Source organism: Rhyacophila brunnea, unplaced genomic scaffold (assembly GCF_057557595.1).
Source record: "Rhyacophila brunnea isolate RB1 unplaced genomic scaffold, BYU_Rbru_1.0 scaffold_4, whole genome shotgun sequence".
Classification (NCBI taxonomy): domain Eukaryota; kingdom Metazoa; phylum Arthropoda; class Insecta; order Trichoptera; family Rhyacophilidae; genus Rhyacophila; species Rhyacophila brunnea.
In genome coordinates, this window is record NW_028233068.1 from 11,143,830 (window position 1) to 11,162,871 (window position 19,042).

Below are 19,042 nucleotides of genomic sequence, written 5' to 3' on the forward strand. Positions count from 1 at the left end.
AGATTTTGAGAAAGGGATCGTAAAAGATTTGTTTCTATGTGAAAGTTTACAACACCGTTGAGAACATCTTTTACTGTATCCGTAATTTTATAAACATACAGTTGGTACAAATGCATTGATGGGGCCGAATTAATGGTAAAAAAATAACTGGCACATGAAATGAATAAAATAATGTAACAAAAAATTGAACCACTTGTCACAGATGTGCTCTGGTAGTTAAAAATATTTCAATCACACTTAAAACTGCGTTTCGCTAAAAGTATTTAATACTTTGGACTCGGAAGACGCACACGGTGCGTAATGACCAGGCGGCCGATCGATGTAATTAACGTGCATTTTAAAGGGGGCAATTAAAATCTCATTATCTCTTCAGCAGCGAAAGCGTTAATGGGTTCCATTATGTTATATAAAATGATTCTGAAACTTAAGTTATGTCTTCTTCTGTATATATGTAGCAGTTAAAGAGTTTCTTGCATTTCCCTAATATAAATAAAATAACGCATTAATATTTTATAGTATTGTTAAAGTAAAGACAGCCCTCAAGAAAAGAGTTTAAAAAAATCTTTCATGGGATAGATACCTAGTGAGAATATAATCTATTTTAATATGACATACAAAATGCAAACAGGTATCAACTTTTACATTATTCAATATGGCAACATTAAGAGAATGATATGATCGTACAATTAGAAAAATTAGATGTTTGAACATGTTTCTTTTAAGGACGTTCCAATATTTGAGTAGTATATTGGATATTTTTAATATAAGAAATATATTATTATAATATTACTATTTTAGATAGGTAGGTACAATAAGAAGAAAGATAAAATTTTATTCCCTCGATCATTATCAATAGACGAATTGTAATAAAAGTGAAATAATCAATATTTCAATATACAATCTTATGATACAATAATAATAATATACATACAAAATATATACTTAGTTGAAAACTTACAAAGTTTGTGTGGAGCTTTAATGAGCGACATGTTCATAAGCGGTTCTAATACACAAATTAATGAAGAGATATTCAATAATCTGAACATAGAGTCGATAGGTTAGAATTATCCTACACCGTAATAACAAGACAGAAGATAAATTGACATCACTCTTCGAAATCACGTTTCATATATTTAAAATTAAGCAAAACTGTGATTATAACTGTTCATTTTTTATTTAACAGGAATTGAACGACAATAGAGCTGCTATCGTGTCGTCGCTATAGGATTGGTTTACCGAATATCCGTTTTTGTCGAAGTTGACCTCTTGATGCAGAATGTTTTTTTGTATCTAATTGGACTAGAACCATCCCTTTCTTTAAATTACTTTGTAATGGTAATGAATACATCATTCATTCATAAACAATTTAAATATCTACATGTATTTAAATATAGGATTATGAAATTTGTTTTTCGTCTCCTGAACATTTGGTCTATTCGGGAAACCAATCCTACAGCGACGATGTGTGTGAACCCAACGTTGAGTACCTATTTCATTAAGCACACATGTCATTTTAAACAGTCGTTATCTGTCACAAGTAATGATATTTTCGGACAATAACACATTTTATAAACAGTAAATAATAAAAAAAAAAAAAAAAAAAAAAAATAATACAGCATATAACAGATAGAGAAAATTTAAATTAAATTAGTACTTGAAGTGAAAGTAAAGTTTAACGAATAAATATCTCAGACAGTTTCAAGACCTAACCATATCTTGTAAGCGCTTATAAAAAATTTGACTTATATAACACAGTATATTATAAATATAAAACTTATAGAGTATAAAATTAATCATACAGTGATATCGTATAAAAGATATTATTATAAAAACACTTTCTTATCCTGATAGATCTGAATCTGTTGAATTTTTCGATTGATTTTGTTTTATGAATTTAAAACGGCTGTAACGTTTAATAATGTAAAGCAGTTGTTTTTTGTTGTCTATATATTGTTCAAGGACATTATATTACTATAATATGACATATGGGGACGCTACCAGAGGATGTAATCGGCATCCTGCAATTCGCCACATAAGCAAGTCAGAGATTCTATTAGGCCAAGCTGACATAGCTTGGAGGCAAAACCACTGTGTCCGGTTAAGAACTGAGAAGTCCAATGATCTGGAGTCAATCTGGACTATAACCATAACATTGCCGCTTACTTATTGTGTTTAATATAAATTTAAAATTTCTCAGTAGATTATCACGATAAGTAAGTGTACATATTATAGCCTTCAGACACATGCGCTTATTTCACATAATATTGGTAGTTTTTAATTGTGGTGAACAGTATAAAGAGCCTTGTGTGACAATTACTTGGTGGTGCCAACAATGTGCTCTTCTTCCTTGGACATTCTTACAAAACAACGCATGGTCTGGAGCTGGCCTAAGAGGGGAGCGTGAAGATTATTTTAAACTAACAAGAGACGATACAAGCGTAGTTATTAGAAATTATTCAGTCTATTGACAACTTTCAGATAAAAATATTTTTATATTATTATAACGATAATAATTCGACACTGGAATAATTTCAATTGCTGCCAGATAAAGGAATGTATAATATATGAATTACCATGATTGTAGAGATAAAGGATAAAAAAACTAAACAGTGTCAAGATAGTATTTTATTTAGTCATTTTATACCACTCTACGCTGGGGGTCCAAGGGGATAATCCCCAGGAAAATTTAATTGGAAAAAGCATGATAATTCATATAACATATCAGTGCATATAATATGTCACACCTGAAGATAATAGGAAGAGGGGGGTTATGGAAAATATGACACAAATCCGTAGGTACTGAAATCGATCATTGCCAATTTCTTTTATAGAAGACCATAGAAGGGCACTTTAGAAATTAATCAAGTAAATTTACTTTATAATCCATTGGTTATTCAAAATAAATAAGCTTTTTTATACAGGTAATATTTTTTATTCTGGCTCATGCTTTGATAAGCTAATCAATTGACAGATCAATTATTGACATACTGACCCAAGCATCTGAAAGGTGCTAGATCTGTTGCTGACACCGCTGTTAAAAGCCATTGATTTACCATACATGACAGGCTTTTATATAAATTCGCATACGCTATGTATATACCAACTGTTTGATGGAATCCGGCCGTACATTGGTCGACCTATTGGTATTAAGGTTAATGCAATCAATGAGCTTTTTTATATTGCTAAGGTGGAGATAAGTCAAAACTGAAAATGGGTTCTGTCCGACTTTTGCACCCATGAACATCTCCATCACCGCAGCAAAAAAATATTCAAACGTCCTCGGTAAAAGCGGTATCGTAGAAGCAGTCAATGTCTCTCTCTCTCTCTGGCATCAATTGAAATTACTCAACAAAGATATAAGTAAGTATTCTCTTATATTACAAAGACAAGAATTAGTTTAAGCAGCATTGTGAAAAACATTATCAAGTGCACAAGTAGCCCTGGCATGGGTTACAATATTGATGGATCCAAGACGGTGAACTAGCACGCTGTCGTCTCTCCGCAGTGATCCATGGGAGGGTTCGACGGGACGACGGGTGCGCCTTCCTCCAGCGTGTGCAGCCAGTCGAAGATCATCATATTCCTCTCGTACTTGGAAAGCGGCCTCCCGCGCTCGCGCTCTACGTCTCGCAGAGTCAGCTCTCGGGCGGTGCCTCTCGACACCTAGAGCGCGATCACGACATCGAACAATGTTAGTAAAATAAATATGTACACACATTTGTTCTACAAATAATAATAATTTTTTTAGGTGGCATGTGAATTTGAACCATGACATGTACCTACCAATATGCCATTGTCGACATTGCTTTTAATGACGTTAGTTAAATATGATCTAAAATTATTTTACCTAATAAGCATTAGTTTGTGTTAGCATTTACAGAATATGGCAGTATGCAGATATTATATTTAAAATTAAAATTAATAAAATCCATTCAAGTTCCCTGATATAACAATTAGAATTTTTAGTATGGTTACAATATTGAATCTCAATTTCCGATTTTTAAAATTATAGTATCTGCAACATAACGAAAAAGTATGAATTCCCCAATAGAGGACAAACGTGAGCTTCAGTCTAAACGACACCATGCTAAAATAAAGGTCTGTTCTGACAGTGAACGGTCACTATATGTGATCAAAGTACCAACTCCAGTTAGGTACAGTTAGGACGTCAGTAATTAATTATTTATTAGAGTACAAAGAGTTTCTTCAACATCTTTGTTTGATGACGTATTCGTTTCTGACTTATCCTTCGATAACACATTCCTAATGCCTCTATTATTTGAGTGGTTCCCTGGATGGGTGACTATCCTTTTAGGTCATAAAAAAGAGAAGAAGAAGATACTATCACAGAGAGACAATAATGGATTCAGCGCATCTATTCTATACACAAGACTGCTTTCGGCTGCTATCTAGGGTAGGAAAGTATCCAAATATTAGCATTTATTTTAACAATTATAATAAATTAGTTGTAATTGTTACAATAAAGGCTATGTTTTAACAATACCTCTCTTAGCTGTGATAAATTAGAGATGAGATAGACAGTTTTGACAGATCAGTGGGTCTATTCTATGCTTATCGACCGCTAAAGTGATAAAGTGAAAAATATTATCAAACTTAGGGTAGGTTTGTATCAAAATATTAGCACTTATTGTAACAATTACACGAAGCCGGTTTTTATTGTTGCAATAAGTGCTATATTTTAACAGCACCTATCTTGCTGCTGTTAAAATATCGCACTTATTGCAACAATAAAAACCGGCTTCGTGTAATTGTTACAATAAGTGCTAATATTTTGATACAAACCTACCCTAAGTTTGATACTATTTATCAATTTAGTGTTCGATAAGTATAGAATAGACCCACTGACGGCTAACTTATTGTAATTGTTACAATAAGTGTTAATATTTTGATACTTTCCTACCCTAGTTAGCTGCTGTAAAGGCCGAAAGCAGTCTTGTGTATAGAATAGATGCGCAGGACTGTTCTAAATAATTAATAGTTTTTTTTAATAATGTCCTAATAATGAAACGCCAGTGATAATCTAAATTGCCTTACCTCAAGTCTGTCAAGATTAAATTCGCTGTGTGACATTCTCTCAAGAGCTCTGTAAGTGGTCATCAGCCGCCTCTTGATGTATACTTGTCGACACTGTTGAAGATAAATTAACAATAATACAAACACTTATAATCATGGCCCCTACAAGGGGGGGGGGGGTGGGATTGACAGGGTTCTACTCTGGGAGCCTGGCGTTTTTGGTCGACCAGTTAAGTGAGATAAATCCACACCACAAATTTGCTTTTTTTATTTTCAAATTTATTTTACTTCATTTTAAATTATATGGCTGTGTGATGGAATTTTATGTGATAGATATGATGATAAATATAATTAATTGATAATTGAGGGGTGTTCCACTATGATGGTCCACCACTAATGAATGCCAGTATTTTGTTGTATAGAAGAACCTAATAGAATTCAATCCAGTAGAAAAATCAACTTTAAAATCGGTGTTAGTTACAAAAGTAACTTATTCCAATACAAAAAACATATTATGTAACAATATCAACATCGTAAACAGTTTTCTGGGCTTGTTTGATATGTTTTGAAGTAGAATAAGTTCACTTTGAAAATACACGCCTCAATTCACAATATTATGTAGAATTTATTTTATAATTATTTTTAATGTGTTTTCTGACTAACAAAAATAGCTATTTATCAAATTTGGCGAAGGGTCGCATGTCACTCGGTTACCACAAGAAGGGGTCGCTATCATTCAGTGGTTCTATGCCGAGTGCCAATTACTGAATAATTCGAGTGGATTTTATTTAAAAATACAAAAAATCACTAAAAATACACCCTTAATTTTACCTTGTGGAACCCTGGGGTTCCGTTTAATACTATTTAGGGAATACTACTGTAGAACATCACACTGCCTTTAACCTTGGCGATAGGTAAGGGGCCCACTTCAGGATGTGGGGGCCATGCTTATAATACAGAAACAAGCTTTTTGGATAAGTCTCCTTACACATTAGCGTTTTTTAGAAGCGCGACAAACGCCTTAAAATTTCCTGGAATTATTAAAATTTTCGAATATCCTGCAGTCTTCTAAGACATCGAGGGGCACACTTTGTAAACGTCTAGCCTTGATTAATAAATTATTGTACAGTCTATCTACCTTGTTGTTGAGAGCCTGCAGAAGATCGGCGGGCGGCGGGGGCTGCATGGGTGGCGCAGGGCGGTGCGGCGAGGGTAGCCTGGAGTCGCCGACCGCCACCCACGTGCTGCAGGAGCGCGACGCCGCCCCCAGCCAGCCGCCGATGCCGCAGCCGCCGCCTCCACCGGCCCAGCTCAGCCGGGCTTCTGATCCGGCACTGAAATAGTATAGAAAAGGCGTGTCAGAATAAGGGAAGTATAAGATCTATTGATACGAGCTCGGGCCTTGATCTATTTCAATAGGTACCTCTCGGGTTGATTTTTAGTGCCATGTATTTCCGCCTAGCAGTCGCACACACAAGGGAAGGGTTTTTGGGTCCGGACCCCCCCCATAAACGGAAAAAATACAAATTATTTAGGTAAATGGGATATTACTTATTATTTATTCTTCTCAGAATCTCACGACTAAGGTTCGTGACTCGGATAATTACTGAACGGGTTGGACCCTCTCATATTAGCATTAAACGAAACGCAAGGTCTGTGTCAGTGGAAGACCCGTGGCCTTCATAAATTGTTCCAACAACTTACTATGCTTGCTTTCATATTGTGATGTCGCATGTCCAAAAGACAAGGCAGCGCGAACGACACAAATGGACACTAATGATCCAAATATTTTTTATTATGACCGTTACACCACGTCATACGTTGAATACTGAGAACTGCTCTAGGTTTATGCAATGACGCTCATATATTACACACACTATTGCACGTCTATAATGCGTGGTTCATTTTCGTAGGACACTCACACATTCAAAACCAAACGTCAAATTTTACTGTATTCGTATCCTATCGGAATTCTATTAATTATAGGTATGTTCTGTGTCTACCACATTATATACTTTCAGTAGTTGCCATCAAACGTTGTAATACAAAAAGTTCAATATGATGAATTCTTTGCGGTGAAAGGAGTGACACAAATACCCGGAATACAATAGTGGTACTCTTACCATCTGGGAGCCGGCGGAGGCGACAGTGCTCTTGGAACGTCCCCCGTGCTGAGAGATCGCCGAAGACCCAACGCCGAGCAGAGAAGGGCGCAACCCCTCAGCAGCTCCGTTCCTTCTTCCGCCAGCGGCACGTCTCCGGGCCTCCTGAATTATACGACATATTTGATGTAAAATATTCACACGAAAATAATAATATAACACCTTACTCGTTCTGTGATGTTGAGTTTACGTTACACAGGTTCTCAAATATTTTTGTTAACGCACTTATTTTTTTAGCTATTCCTGAAATAACTGGAATAATGACATAGACAATTGTATTTATAAATCCTTATCGCAATTATCAATACATTCTATGTGATTAAATTGAAATGGTACAGGAGAGACAAAAAATAGCTTTATAAGAACAAAAATGAAAGTAATATTAATACTATCGACCGAAGGTGGAATGGAATGGAATTTGAATTTAAATTCCAATGGATTTAAGTTTTGTACTTGTTTTTTGCGACCCGGGTTTCGTATTTCGGCATCTTCAGGCACTGTGTACACTCGCCAAAAGGCAAATACACATCGACATCGAATACTATTATCTCTAACTTATACTTATAACAAATCACTATAATAAAGCAGGTAAAAACTTTATCATTAAGTCAAGGTTCACAATAAAAAAAAATACAACAAATAAATTATGAATAGTTGAAGTGTTTGTAAAACACCTTTGCCTTATCAATAATAATAAAACACTCGATAAGCGTATAATAAATCGTCAAATTCTAATAATGGATCATTAGTAATTATTATAAACAATCAAAATACTACACTCAAGAATTAGTGTAAAATCGTCCTTTCTGAGAACAATCGTAACGTATTGGGAATTAATGGAGTTAACTAATGAATTATATCTATGATATCAGTCTTTATAATTTATTAGTTAAACAATTATTAATATTCATACCATTTTTTTAAAAGTACTTACCTAGATTTTTTAAAGTCTCAAAACAACATGATTTTTAATTAAAATATTATGTTTCATCTAAACTCTGATCCTGACTAAACACATACGATCTTAATATAATAATATAAATGAAAAGAAAAAAGTATTTTGACAAAAGTTAGACACGATTTGTTGATTTTATTGGGCTTCCAAACTGGATTAGCCCAGGGCTCATTTAAAATAAATGCGTTAAAAATTTTGACAATCAAAGAAAAATAATCATTATTTTTTTATAAATAACGCAGAATAAACTGTTTAGAATTGTATTGTAATGGTTAATGGTTTTGAAGCAAAGTTTCGTCAACTGTACTTTTCTAAATTATTATGGTTGGCAGTTGTTTCGGAGAGCAAAACCATCCACAGTTATTCTTAGATCGTTTTGAGGATTGGCCTATGCCCCCCCATCAACAAAAACAACTAGTAATAAACAACTAAAATAGAAATGTAAAATTAAGAAAAACTTTCTTTAAAAACCATTACATTATTATTATATAACTAAGCAAACAAAGTTAATTTCAATTGAATATATTATTATAATATTATACGTACTGGGTATCAAATGGTTTGAATAACTACTCACTTGTGAATTTTCCCGTCAGGATTTGGACTGGGGCCGCGCTGCATGTCCACAGGCGTCTGAAATGTTTAATAAAATATTAATTATTTTACTTTTCGATGAAGATAACTTCGGAGCTATAAATTCTCATCGGCCGTGCCCGATCAAATGTCAAAACCATATGTGAATACATTTAATTTTTCCGCGGTCGATATTAGCGAAACCGCGTCACCGGCGAGCGAAAGAAAAATCAATCGATCACTCATTGTGTATGTACATATTATATTAATATGGAAACTCGTGCGTCATTCCGTAGGAAGTGATACCTGTTACTACCATACTAATGTATGGGAAGGGTGACAGAGACACCGCTCACGTCAGCCCAAACTGGCTGGATTTTGATACACACTAGCGTCTCCAGTAGCGGCCGAGAAATAAATTGATGACACCATTACCACCACTGGCAGAACCTATCCGGAGCGAAGGGTGGAGGTAGGCTGTTAAGATCCGCCATAAATCATCATCATCAACAGGGGCGCGACAACCCGGTGTGGGTCTTGGCCTTATCCAACAGCTCCCTCCACCTATCCCTATCCGGTGTGGCCGCTTTCCAATTCAGTACCCCCAGAATACGGCAGTCACTGGCAGCTCCATCCAACCAGCGAATCTTTGGCCTGCCTCTTCTTCTACGCCCTATTGGATTGCTGGACATCACTCTCTTTGCCGGTTTATTGTCATTCATACGGTGCACATGACCTAGCCATCGCAGTCTCCCAATCTTAATTGATTGAACTGCGCTGCAATCTTCGTACAGCCCGTAGAGCTCAGCATTATAATATCTTCTCCTCCAATTGGTGCCGTCCCTGATCAGTCCATATATACGGCGGAGAATTTTTCTTTCAAAAATGTTCAGGGCTCGTTCATTTCACAGAGTTAATGTCCAGGTTTCGGTGCGTATGTGAGCACTGGCTTTACAAGTGTCTTGTAAAGAGTGCTTTTAGTTCGGCGAGATAGTATGCGGGACTTAAAATGTCTTAACGGGCCAAAGTAGCATTTATTCGCAGACATGATTCTCTTGTTGATTTCTTCTGTAATATCATTATGTCGAGTTACAAGAGAACCATGGTATATGAAACTGTCGACCGTATCAAACTTGTGTGCACCGATATCTAACTTTGGTGCGCCTTTTCGTGGTGTGTACACGTATTAACATAACAGGCATGTATTTAGTTTTTGCCTCGTTTATTTGTAAGCCCATTCATTTGGCAGAGGCTTCTAGTGCAGTGGATCCGCTATAAATACTTCATATTAAACTTTGTCAGTCATACGTATTTGTTTTTATTGAACTACAATACTACAATTTACAGACCGTGTTGGTAAGTTTTTAAAAATCAATTAAACCCTGCCTAAACCATATCATAATAGTTTTGGTATACTTTGGGTAATACGACAAAATTGTGCACACTTTTTCATTCAAACTTTGTTTTCGTTGGATTAAGAATACATTAATTATTACACATATTGTTGGTACCATTTTTTTAAAATTCATTAAGCCCTGCCAAAACAAACTATATTATATACAAAAATAATCTTTCTATAAAATATCAATAGTTATGTATGATTTGATTGCACAATTTTAGATATTTTATAGATAGACGAGAATTTTTTGACTATTATTTATTATGGCTTGGTTTTGCACGGCTTAATTGATTTTTAAAAACTAACAAATACCATCAGTAAATTATTGTAGTCTTCGTTCAATAAAAACAAATACGTATCATTAACAAAGTTAAATGTGCATTTTTTATGGTGGATCTTAACAGCCTACTGCCTTTGCTATTGGTTGATGAGTATTTTTTCTATGTGGTTTCTTTTTGCTACTACCATTAACCGCAAAGCTAAAAATAATTGGCATAGGCACCCACTGTAAGAAGGCCGTTGAGGAAAAGTCGATACTAAAATTGAGCTATACCTAGCACCATCGAAAAGCAAGAACTTTATTTCTTTTGGATTTTGGAAGATTAAAAACGATGCAGAAACATCAAAATTTGATTTATTGAAATAGATTTATTTTTTGAATAGTTTTAATATTATTAGCAAACAAAAATCGTTATACCACTCTACAATAATTATTCCACGAAAATCATAACATTAATTTTCATTTACGTAAGTCGTAAACAATTATTTCGAATGAGCTTTCAGTGAGCTCAATAAGGTCGTATTTACATTAGTGGATTGTTTACTTGCGGAGTAAGTGATTATAATAACTATAACATACCCCAATTATAAAAATCACCACCATCTAATCAGAGAATAATTATAACTATATATTTGCTATAAACCACCGGTGTCCAACCTTTTCAATCCACTCAACCACATTGAGTGAAGAAAATCGCCGCATAGAAGTTTTTTTAGCTTTTCCTACCATTTGCTTTTCTTCCAAACTTTTAAAAAGCTTCACCAGCTAAAAATATTTCCTTAAAAAGTTCCGACAGATTTTTCGGCACGAAAACATACAATTTTCGAAATAAAGAAGGCAAATGGGCTTTTGGAGCTGGGGCCACATGCGCGTGGTCTGATTTCTCTGCTATAAATTGTTCTATACGATAAAAAAAAATGAGTAAATCTCTTTTGAAGGTCATTTGGATCCTTTTTCTCATTTATAGAATACGCTCTCTTTAACGAAAGTCGTTCACGGCGGATCTAATGGTACAGTGCGTAAGGTGCTGGCCTTTCATCTGGGAGCTCCGGGTTCGATCCCGGTGAGATCACAATATATCGAGGGTATACTGACAGAAAGCATTAACTCATTAAAACAAGTTCTGAGATAATCGCAAAAAGGATATTCTTTTTTTTTCAAAGCGTTCTCCCACGTAGATTTTTTTTATGATTTTAAAACATTTTTTCTACATTATAAAGACTAACCTTTATGGCAAACACAATATACGACATGTTAAAAGTCCTGTATTTTGTATACGCAGAACGCATTAGGTCATTATCATGCTTTCTATCAGAATAAAAAAATAACAATATGATTTAATAATGTTTCTATTTTCTCACCATTATAATATCCTATGCCTGTGTGCGTTTTACCAGGCGTAGAGCGTAAAATTGTATACATTTTGGCATTTAAAACAGAAAAACAGCAAAAACTGAAATAATGCGTTCTGTCAGTATACCCTCGATATTTAAGTATATGATTTTCTCAAAGCCTGGATATTTTTGTGATTGTTTCTCTTCTATTACTAAATACACTACTGTTTCACTACACATTGGGTCTCATGACCTGTTGTAGTGTTATAAAGAATATAATATAATATATGTATGTGTAACACAATATTGTACAGTCGAAGGATGCTAGATGCATTTAAGTAACCTATAATTGAAGGCGTCCCCCGAAAAGGGGTCTATATAATACAGCATGTCAAAAAGTGATTTTATTGACTAAACCGGGTCTATATAGCATTGCTCACGTTATTGGAAAGTTTTATTATTTTATCAGCCACAGTTTTTGAGATATTAGCAATACTAAAATGCTTACTGTAGAAAATGGGTCTATATGATTATTTTATTATACAAAAAAAATGTCAATGATAAAGAGTGCTTTCATGAACATAATTATTATCACAGATATAGGTACTCCAGAGTCCACATTATCGAATAAAACGTTTTTTTCCTCTCCTGACAATTTTGTTTTTGCATATAGACTCCTTTTCGGGGGACGCCTTCAATTCACATTTCGATAAACTATAATAAGCATGATATCACAAAGTAGGTAAGAATATAGATTTAACGGTTTTTTATGTGAATTTCTGTCTATTTTGAACATACGAGTATCTTATTTAAAAAATGACCCATGTATTACGTAAATACTGTCTGATAAAAATATAAATGTTTCCCCTGTAGTATCTGTGGTTCAGAATTTTGATGATATATTAATTTTAAACCCCCGTTTACGCTAATTTGTGTTAGTCATTCGTTAGGCCCATCTATTTTTTTAAGCCAGAATGCAGAGAACAATATCATTAATGCAGATGGCCTCAACAAATATAAAAACACGTAGATGTAAACGGTGATATCCACATCAGTACGTAATGACGTAGATTCTGAAAGCTTTCGTTTAGGGAGGTTTTACATGTATCGTCATTAGGCAACGTAAAGGTTGATTATTACCTTGCACGTGAGGTGGCGTCCTACGGAAAGTGACGACACGGAGAGCAGGGACAAATCCGTGTTGATGGACTCATGCGACGGAGACCGCAGCATCGTTCGGACTTTATCGCACGAATTCATTGTGGATTATATTTTTTTTTCTTCTGCGTCGCTCTTCGCCTATTTTCCCTATTGAAACACATAGTATTAATTATTCTGACAATATTTATGATTGTTTTAATACACATAATACAACGACTAGAATCCGTGGTGTCACTATAGTAAAATTATTACCTATGTACCTAAGTACAGTTGCTGTGTAGTTAATAACGAATATTATGAATTAATTAAGTTGGTAATTAAAAGTATTGTAGGTGCAATATGGCCATTAAAGTATAATATTTTGTAAATCTAAAAATTGAAGATTAAATGTATCCAAGTCCGTTGATGTACTTAAGTAAATCGACTTTAAAGTTAAATGCGATTATAAATTCTTTATATCTGTTTATAATATTCTGTAAATGACGTCTTGTTTTTAAAAGACTCAATATAACTTCAACATACATAAAGAAAATGTGCCAAAGCATGTGGATAGATTTTCACCACAGGCATCCTTAGAAAAGGGGAAATGGAGTAAATCCATTCAACCATCCCCACGTTCGGTGCCCTGGTTTGTATAGTCTCCTTTGAAGAGAAATGAGCTTAAGCTGAAGATTTGGGCTCATGGGATGAAGCGATTCGCAGCTCTGCGATGAATGTGATGTTCTGGAGGACATTGTACATAATATAGCAGTACATGAGTATATTTATATGAACGACACAGAGTACAGCTGCGAATTGCGGATACCTTCGAGAATGTCGACGAATTGAAAGGTGCCCTGGCGGTCGGTAAGACGGAAGAGCTTGGCAGAATTGTAAAGTTCTTTAACAGAATTGGAGTGAGGGCCTGATCGGCGGATCCTCTTCTAGATGAAAAAAGGCGATATGACAGCGAGTCGCAGTCAACGCCTCGGTAAAACCATAAAAAACTTTAACATAAAAAAACGTTTATTTTTCATCGTGTTTTTGTTTTTGTTTTTGAAGAAGTACAACATCAGGCAAAAACCTTTAAAATAAGATACATATTACATTGCTCTGAAAATAATAACATTTTATACACATGGAGAGTGTAATCCAGTATTATGGATTCAGATGCTTATATTATATTCAATATTGCCATACAAAACAGTTAACATCTATTTTCAGAATTCTGTTTCTAAAGTAATTCATAATTTTAAAATATATATATCTATATTTCTGTATGTTTAGTATGAAGGGGTACAAGCTATGGCAACACGTTTAAATTAGAGATGTTGATAAACATAAAAACGTTTTATAATATAAAGGTGTTCATAGAATGGTATCCAATGATAAGAATAAAATGCTTATTAGGTTTCATACAGAGACGATCATATGACAACTACTGCTCCGAAACTCATTTTACCACGTTTTTATTAGCTCGTATTCTTGTTTGTCCAGTACAAATCTTTTCTTGTTTGTCCAGTACAATTTTTTTCTTGTTTGTCCAATACAAATCTTGCAATCGATTTTTAACTAACTTCCCGACTAGATGGACATTTGAAACTTTTAGAATATATCAGAATACGACGCATGCACTCTTTTAATACTTTTAGACACCTTTAAGCAGAATTGAATTTATATTCAGTTAATTCTGTTTTGTATGGAAAGTTATTTCGGAAAAAATCGTAAAAAGTAAAACACTATTATTGGTTGCTAAGGGGGTCCTAGCAACTAAATTATTAATATATACGTGCGTTACTATGGAAATCAATATGAAATGTCAAAATGACATTTCAGTATTCTATATTTATTAGTATTTCTATCAAGTACAAAAAAAGTATTTATTAATTAATACATAGAATTGTCAAGTTTATATGATTCAACAGAAAATTTAAAAACGTGGTATAGGTATAAAAAGTTCTTTTTATCTTGTAATTATTACTTATACAGCGCTTGTTCCCCTTGAATCCTCGTGCCTTCAATTAATAATGTCTATATAAAAAAACTGTTTTTATCTTTTCATTTAATATGTTTCCAGCAACAATGCTAATCGACTAATTGACTGATACACACACGGCTATACAATGACTATTATTCGAACTAACCTTGTTATTTTCGTCCTATGATGTCTGAATAAATCGATGGACAGAATTTTTTATTTCACACGCTGAAAAGTAAAAAAATCTAGATAAAATATTTTTTTCAATTCTTTCTACATTGCAAATAAATAATTTTATTAATTATATTATTATTAGTATAAGCATTTTAAAGGTAGTTTTTATTACATTTTTGCAGTGGTTTTTTCCCGAAAAAAATATTTTTTTAATTAACGGCGATTTTCTTTGACGCAATCGATTTGGGGCCTCGAAACAGTTCAAACCAGTCATGAAATTATTAAATTAGAAAAAGTGAAAATAAATCTTAAAAAAAATATCACAAACAAAATTAAACAATTAAAGGTCTCGAGTCGAACCACTCGTCAAAATTATTTAAAATGTTTATTCGAGAATATTATTGAGCAGATCAATTGTTTAATTTTTCATGATATGTTGATGGTCGTGTAGGTATTTTAATATTTAAAATTTATGTATTCTATTTACGAAAGAAAACATGCAATAAGACGAAGCACAGCATTTTTGAAATATTATTAAATATAGAATGCCTTATTTATGGTAATTGACTTATAGGTAGGTATATGACGAGCTTATTGTAAAACTAATTTATTTTTTACAGTTAATGATGTTTATTTTATTAATAAGCATCTACTTATTTAATTCGTAATATTACGATAGCTATATATTAAAGCATTCGTAAATATTTTTTGGAGCCTTATTTAGACTATAATACAAAAAAATCATTTGGAAAGTGTAGAAATTAATAAATTCATAAAGGGAAAATTGATCTAAGCTTTATCCGATTTGCTCTATGTGCCACTAAAAATCTTCAGAAAATACCCAACTAATTATTACACTATTATATTAAATTAGATACCTATAAATAATAATAAAAAATCATACAATGTCATGAATATATTATGTATCTGACAATATACCATTTGAAACAATAATAATTCAGGTGGCGAGAATTAAACAAGTAGGTACATGTGACGTATACTTATAAAAATTAACAGGGTTCAAGCATGTTACAGCTTTCAAAAACATTTTAGTTGTAAAACCGAATTATATTTCATGCTGTATAAAATGTTGTCATTATTTTCATAGCAACATATTTAATTCAAATGGTTAGGACTGACTTGTTCTTATCCTAACACTAAAAACGTTAAAAAAACATATCAATATTCTATATCTTAGAACAGTAATTAATAATGAGACATTTGTATACAATATTTCGTTTATAAAATGCTGAAAACGACTATGTAGACATTTGGATCATGACGTATTTAATTTTTAATTTGATTTATTTTGCCGGTATAATTCTATTTGTTCAATCCTCAGGATATAATAGGTATAGTATACAATGTCAATTAAATCAGTTTTTTACCTGCCTATTTAAATGGTTTTGAATGTATTTATTGGGTTAGTATTTACTTGGAAGAATTCCATTTTACAAGAAATGAAAATATAAATAATATTAAATTCTACAAGTTTTTTTTATTTAAAAAAAAAAGGTTTTGTCGATAGCTATTTCGGTTGTAACAGCATTATCAAGACTATCTAGACTGGCTAGTTTTGATATTGGTATTACAACCGAAATAGCTATCGACAAAACCTGTAGAATTTAATATTATTTATATTTTCATTTCTTGGTTTGAATTGAATAACAATTTGACGACAACATTGCATTAATAAATATACCTAATGATGGCATTACTTTGGTCAAATAACGAATGAAATTGATTTTTTTTCCATAAAAATTCTATTCCACTTTTTGTTGATAGATAACATGCATAATATACCTACCTATTCCATTATTAATCAAGTATTTTAGCAACATATTATAGTTTTCTATGTATTTTATTACATTATCTCTATATTATATAGGTAAAGGTGTGACAACTGACAATATAAAAATAAATGAACTAGACACACCTGAACGAAATTCAAACACTAGGCCACTGACGTAACACGTAACACGTCTTATTTCAAAACAAATTCTCATAAAACACAACACGTATCTTGTCACCGAAACTATTGCGTGCAAAAGATTACATCATTCGTCTAATTCATTCAATTATTCCATGAAATTTTATTTTATTAGTGTAATTGCGCAGAATTTCAGCGAAAAACAACAGTCGGGGATCACCTATATGTATGTCAAACTACAATAATATTATCTTCCTGTTACAAAATATCAAAATAATAATAACATTACTTCATGCGATGTTTCATGCTATAATATTATGTAATTATTACTTACAATATATAGATATCTATATTTTTGATCTATTTATAAGTTTAAAACATTGCCGCACTTCGATTTGTATTATTATGACACCATAAAATAAATATTGGTTAAAAGCACGTACACATCCGGAAAATATTTCCGTCCAATTTTTGACGTTTGATTGTCTCGCATTACATTTGAATTTGGAATTTCCTCGAATCACTTTTTGGTTTACTTTATTTTTATTACTTTTATGGCTACAAAATGGAGGTATATTTACATTGGTTAAGTAATTTAATATGTAAAATTTGGATGTACTGTAGGGACGAATATAGAATGGTGTGATGTTGTTTATACAATAGGGGAGGGACTTGGATCGCCGCGGTGGGTGCAAAATCATGGTTGCCATACAAGGAAATGGGTTTCTTTTATGAAACATTTTTTAGAGGATATTGAGTAAGTGCTCTTAGTAAAATTATCATTATTAGTTAAACGTATACATACGTCGTTACACAATAAAAACATAAAATTTGGAAGTATTCTTTTTGTAAGAAAACGTTTCCTATTGTTCGGCACTTGCCACTTACCATTCTTTTTAGATGAAGATCGTCATGAATTACTTTATAAGGCATCATCGTTCTATATTTTAGAAAGAATAGTGGTTCGATTATTTTCATCTTTCATTCTTTCATCAATATATTTCAGGATTTTGACGTTGTATATAGGTATGCAAGGATTTTAATCCTGCTATATTTTATCTAATAAAGTTTTTGAATGAAAGGAGAATAAAAAATTAGCTAGTAGGTCTGACTATTATTCATTTTAATAAAAAAGATATAATGCAATTCCTGAAATAATTTTATTTACCTACCTAATAAGTATAGTTTATTGATAATTCGATGAAATAATTTTTAAACACAGTTGTAATAAAGGTGCTGGTATTGTATTTACTGCCGATTATCGTAATAAAAACAGAAAGTAACATCATTTTACTTATGGTATTATGAGATATTCTGGAATGAAAAGATACTCTCACTTTTGTTAAGAAGATTTTCTTTAGAAATAATTTTGTTATGTAACATTATTTTACTTATGCGTATGAGATATTCCATCATGATAGTTTCCGGAATGAACAGATTGACTTTCTGAATCACAATATTATTACGCAGGTGTTTAAAACAATATTTACATTGCAAAAAATGGCACAACCCTAATTTTATTGTACTGTCTTATGGGTCGATAGCGCCGACTCGAATCATCGTGAATCTTCGGCAGAGATCGACAATCTAACCTACAGAAATCGTAAACCATCACGTCAGAGAATTTTTTTTAATAATAATTACTCGCCTATTTACTAAGTAGGTTTGTCTTTTAAAAAAAATCATTTATAATTAAATACGGTAAACCGTTCCCAAAATTTATATTTCTTTATCGGAGAATATGATAAATATTAAAATCGACATTCAAGACTCTAGATAAATTACATTAATTTTAAGAAAACAAAACACGCAAAAGTCTATCCTAATTATAATATGGCGGTCCACTATATTGTATTATTTTCATATTTTGATTAAAAAAATATACAAGCTTTAGAAAAATCTTATTTTGAGTGTAACTTTTAATTACTTATCAATAAAGGTATTTCTACAAAGTGAAAAAAGTATTTTCAGAAATGAACTATATGGTATCAAGGTGCGATGTATTCTTGGTTGGATCAAGTTTGGAAACTCTTCACCTTCATTAAACTCATAGGCAGTATATTATCTATGCCGTAGACACGAA

At 32.7% G+C, this 19,042-nt stretch overlaps 1 protein-coding gene across 1 annotated transcript; it reads right to left on the reverse strand.

Moving 5' to 3' along the window:
* Nucleotides 1–1,604: 1,604 nt before the first annotated feature.
* On the reverse strand, nucleotides 1,605–17,566 carry LOC147066884 (uncharacterized). Its single transcript, XM_085954302.1, has 8 exons — nucleotides 17,294–17,566; nucleotides 15,022–15,083; nucleotides 12,878–13,045; nucleotides 8,729–8,784; nucleotides 7,158–7,301; nucleotides 6,173–6,368; nucleotides 5,056–5,148; nucleotides 1,605–3,663 (listed from the first exon to the last, which is right to left on the reverse strand). The coding sequence occupies exons 3-8, from the start codon at nucleotides 12,995–12,997 to the stop codon at nucleotides 3,481–3,483; spliced, it is 792 nt and encodes a 263-aa protein (XP_085810428.1). The 5' UTR covers nucleotides 12,998–13,045; nucleotides 15,022–15,083; nucleotides 17,294–17,566; the 3' UTR covers nucleotides 1,605–3,480.
* Between the last annotated feature and the right edge of the window lie 1,476 nt (nucleotides 17,567–19,042).

Coding starts and splice junctions, on each gene's coding strand:
- LOC147066884 (XM_085954302.1), bottom strand. CDS start 12,997: ATGAATTCGTGCGATAAAGTCCGAACGATGCTGCGGTCTCCGTCGCAT. Junction 8,785..12,877: donor GACGCCACCTCACGTGCAAG/GTAATAATCAAC, acceptor TAAACATTTCAG/ACGCCTGTGGACATGCAGCG. Junction 7,302..8,728: donor CCTGACGGGAAAATTCACAA/GTGAGTAGTTAT, acceptor CGTATAATTCAG/GAGGCCCGGAGACGTGCCGC.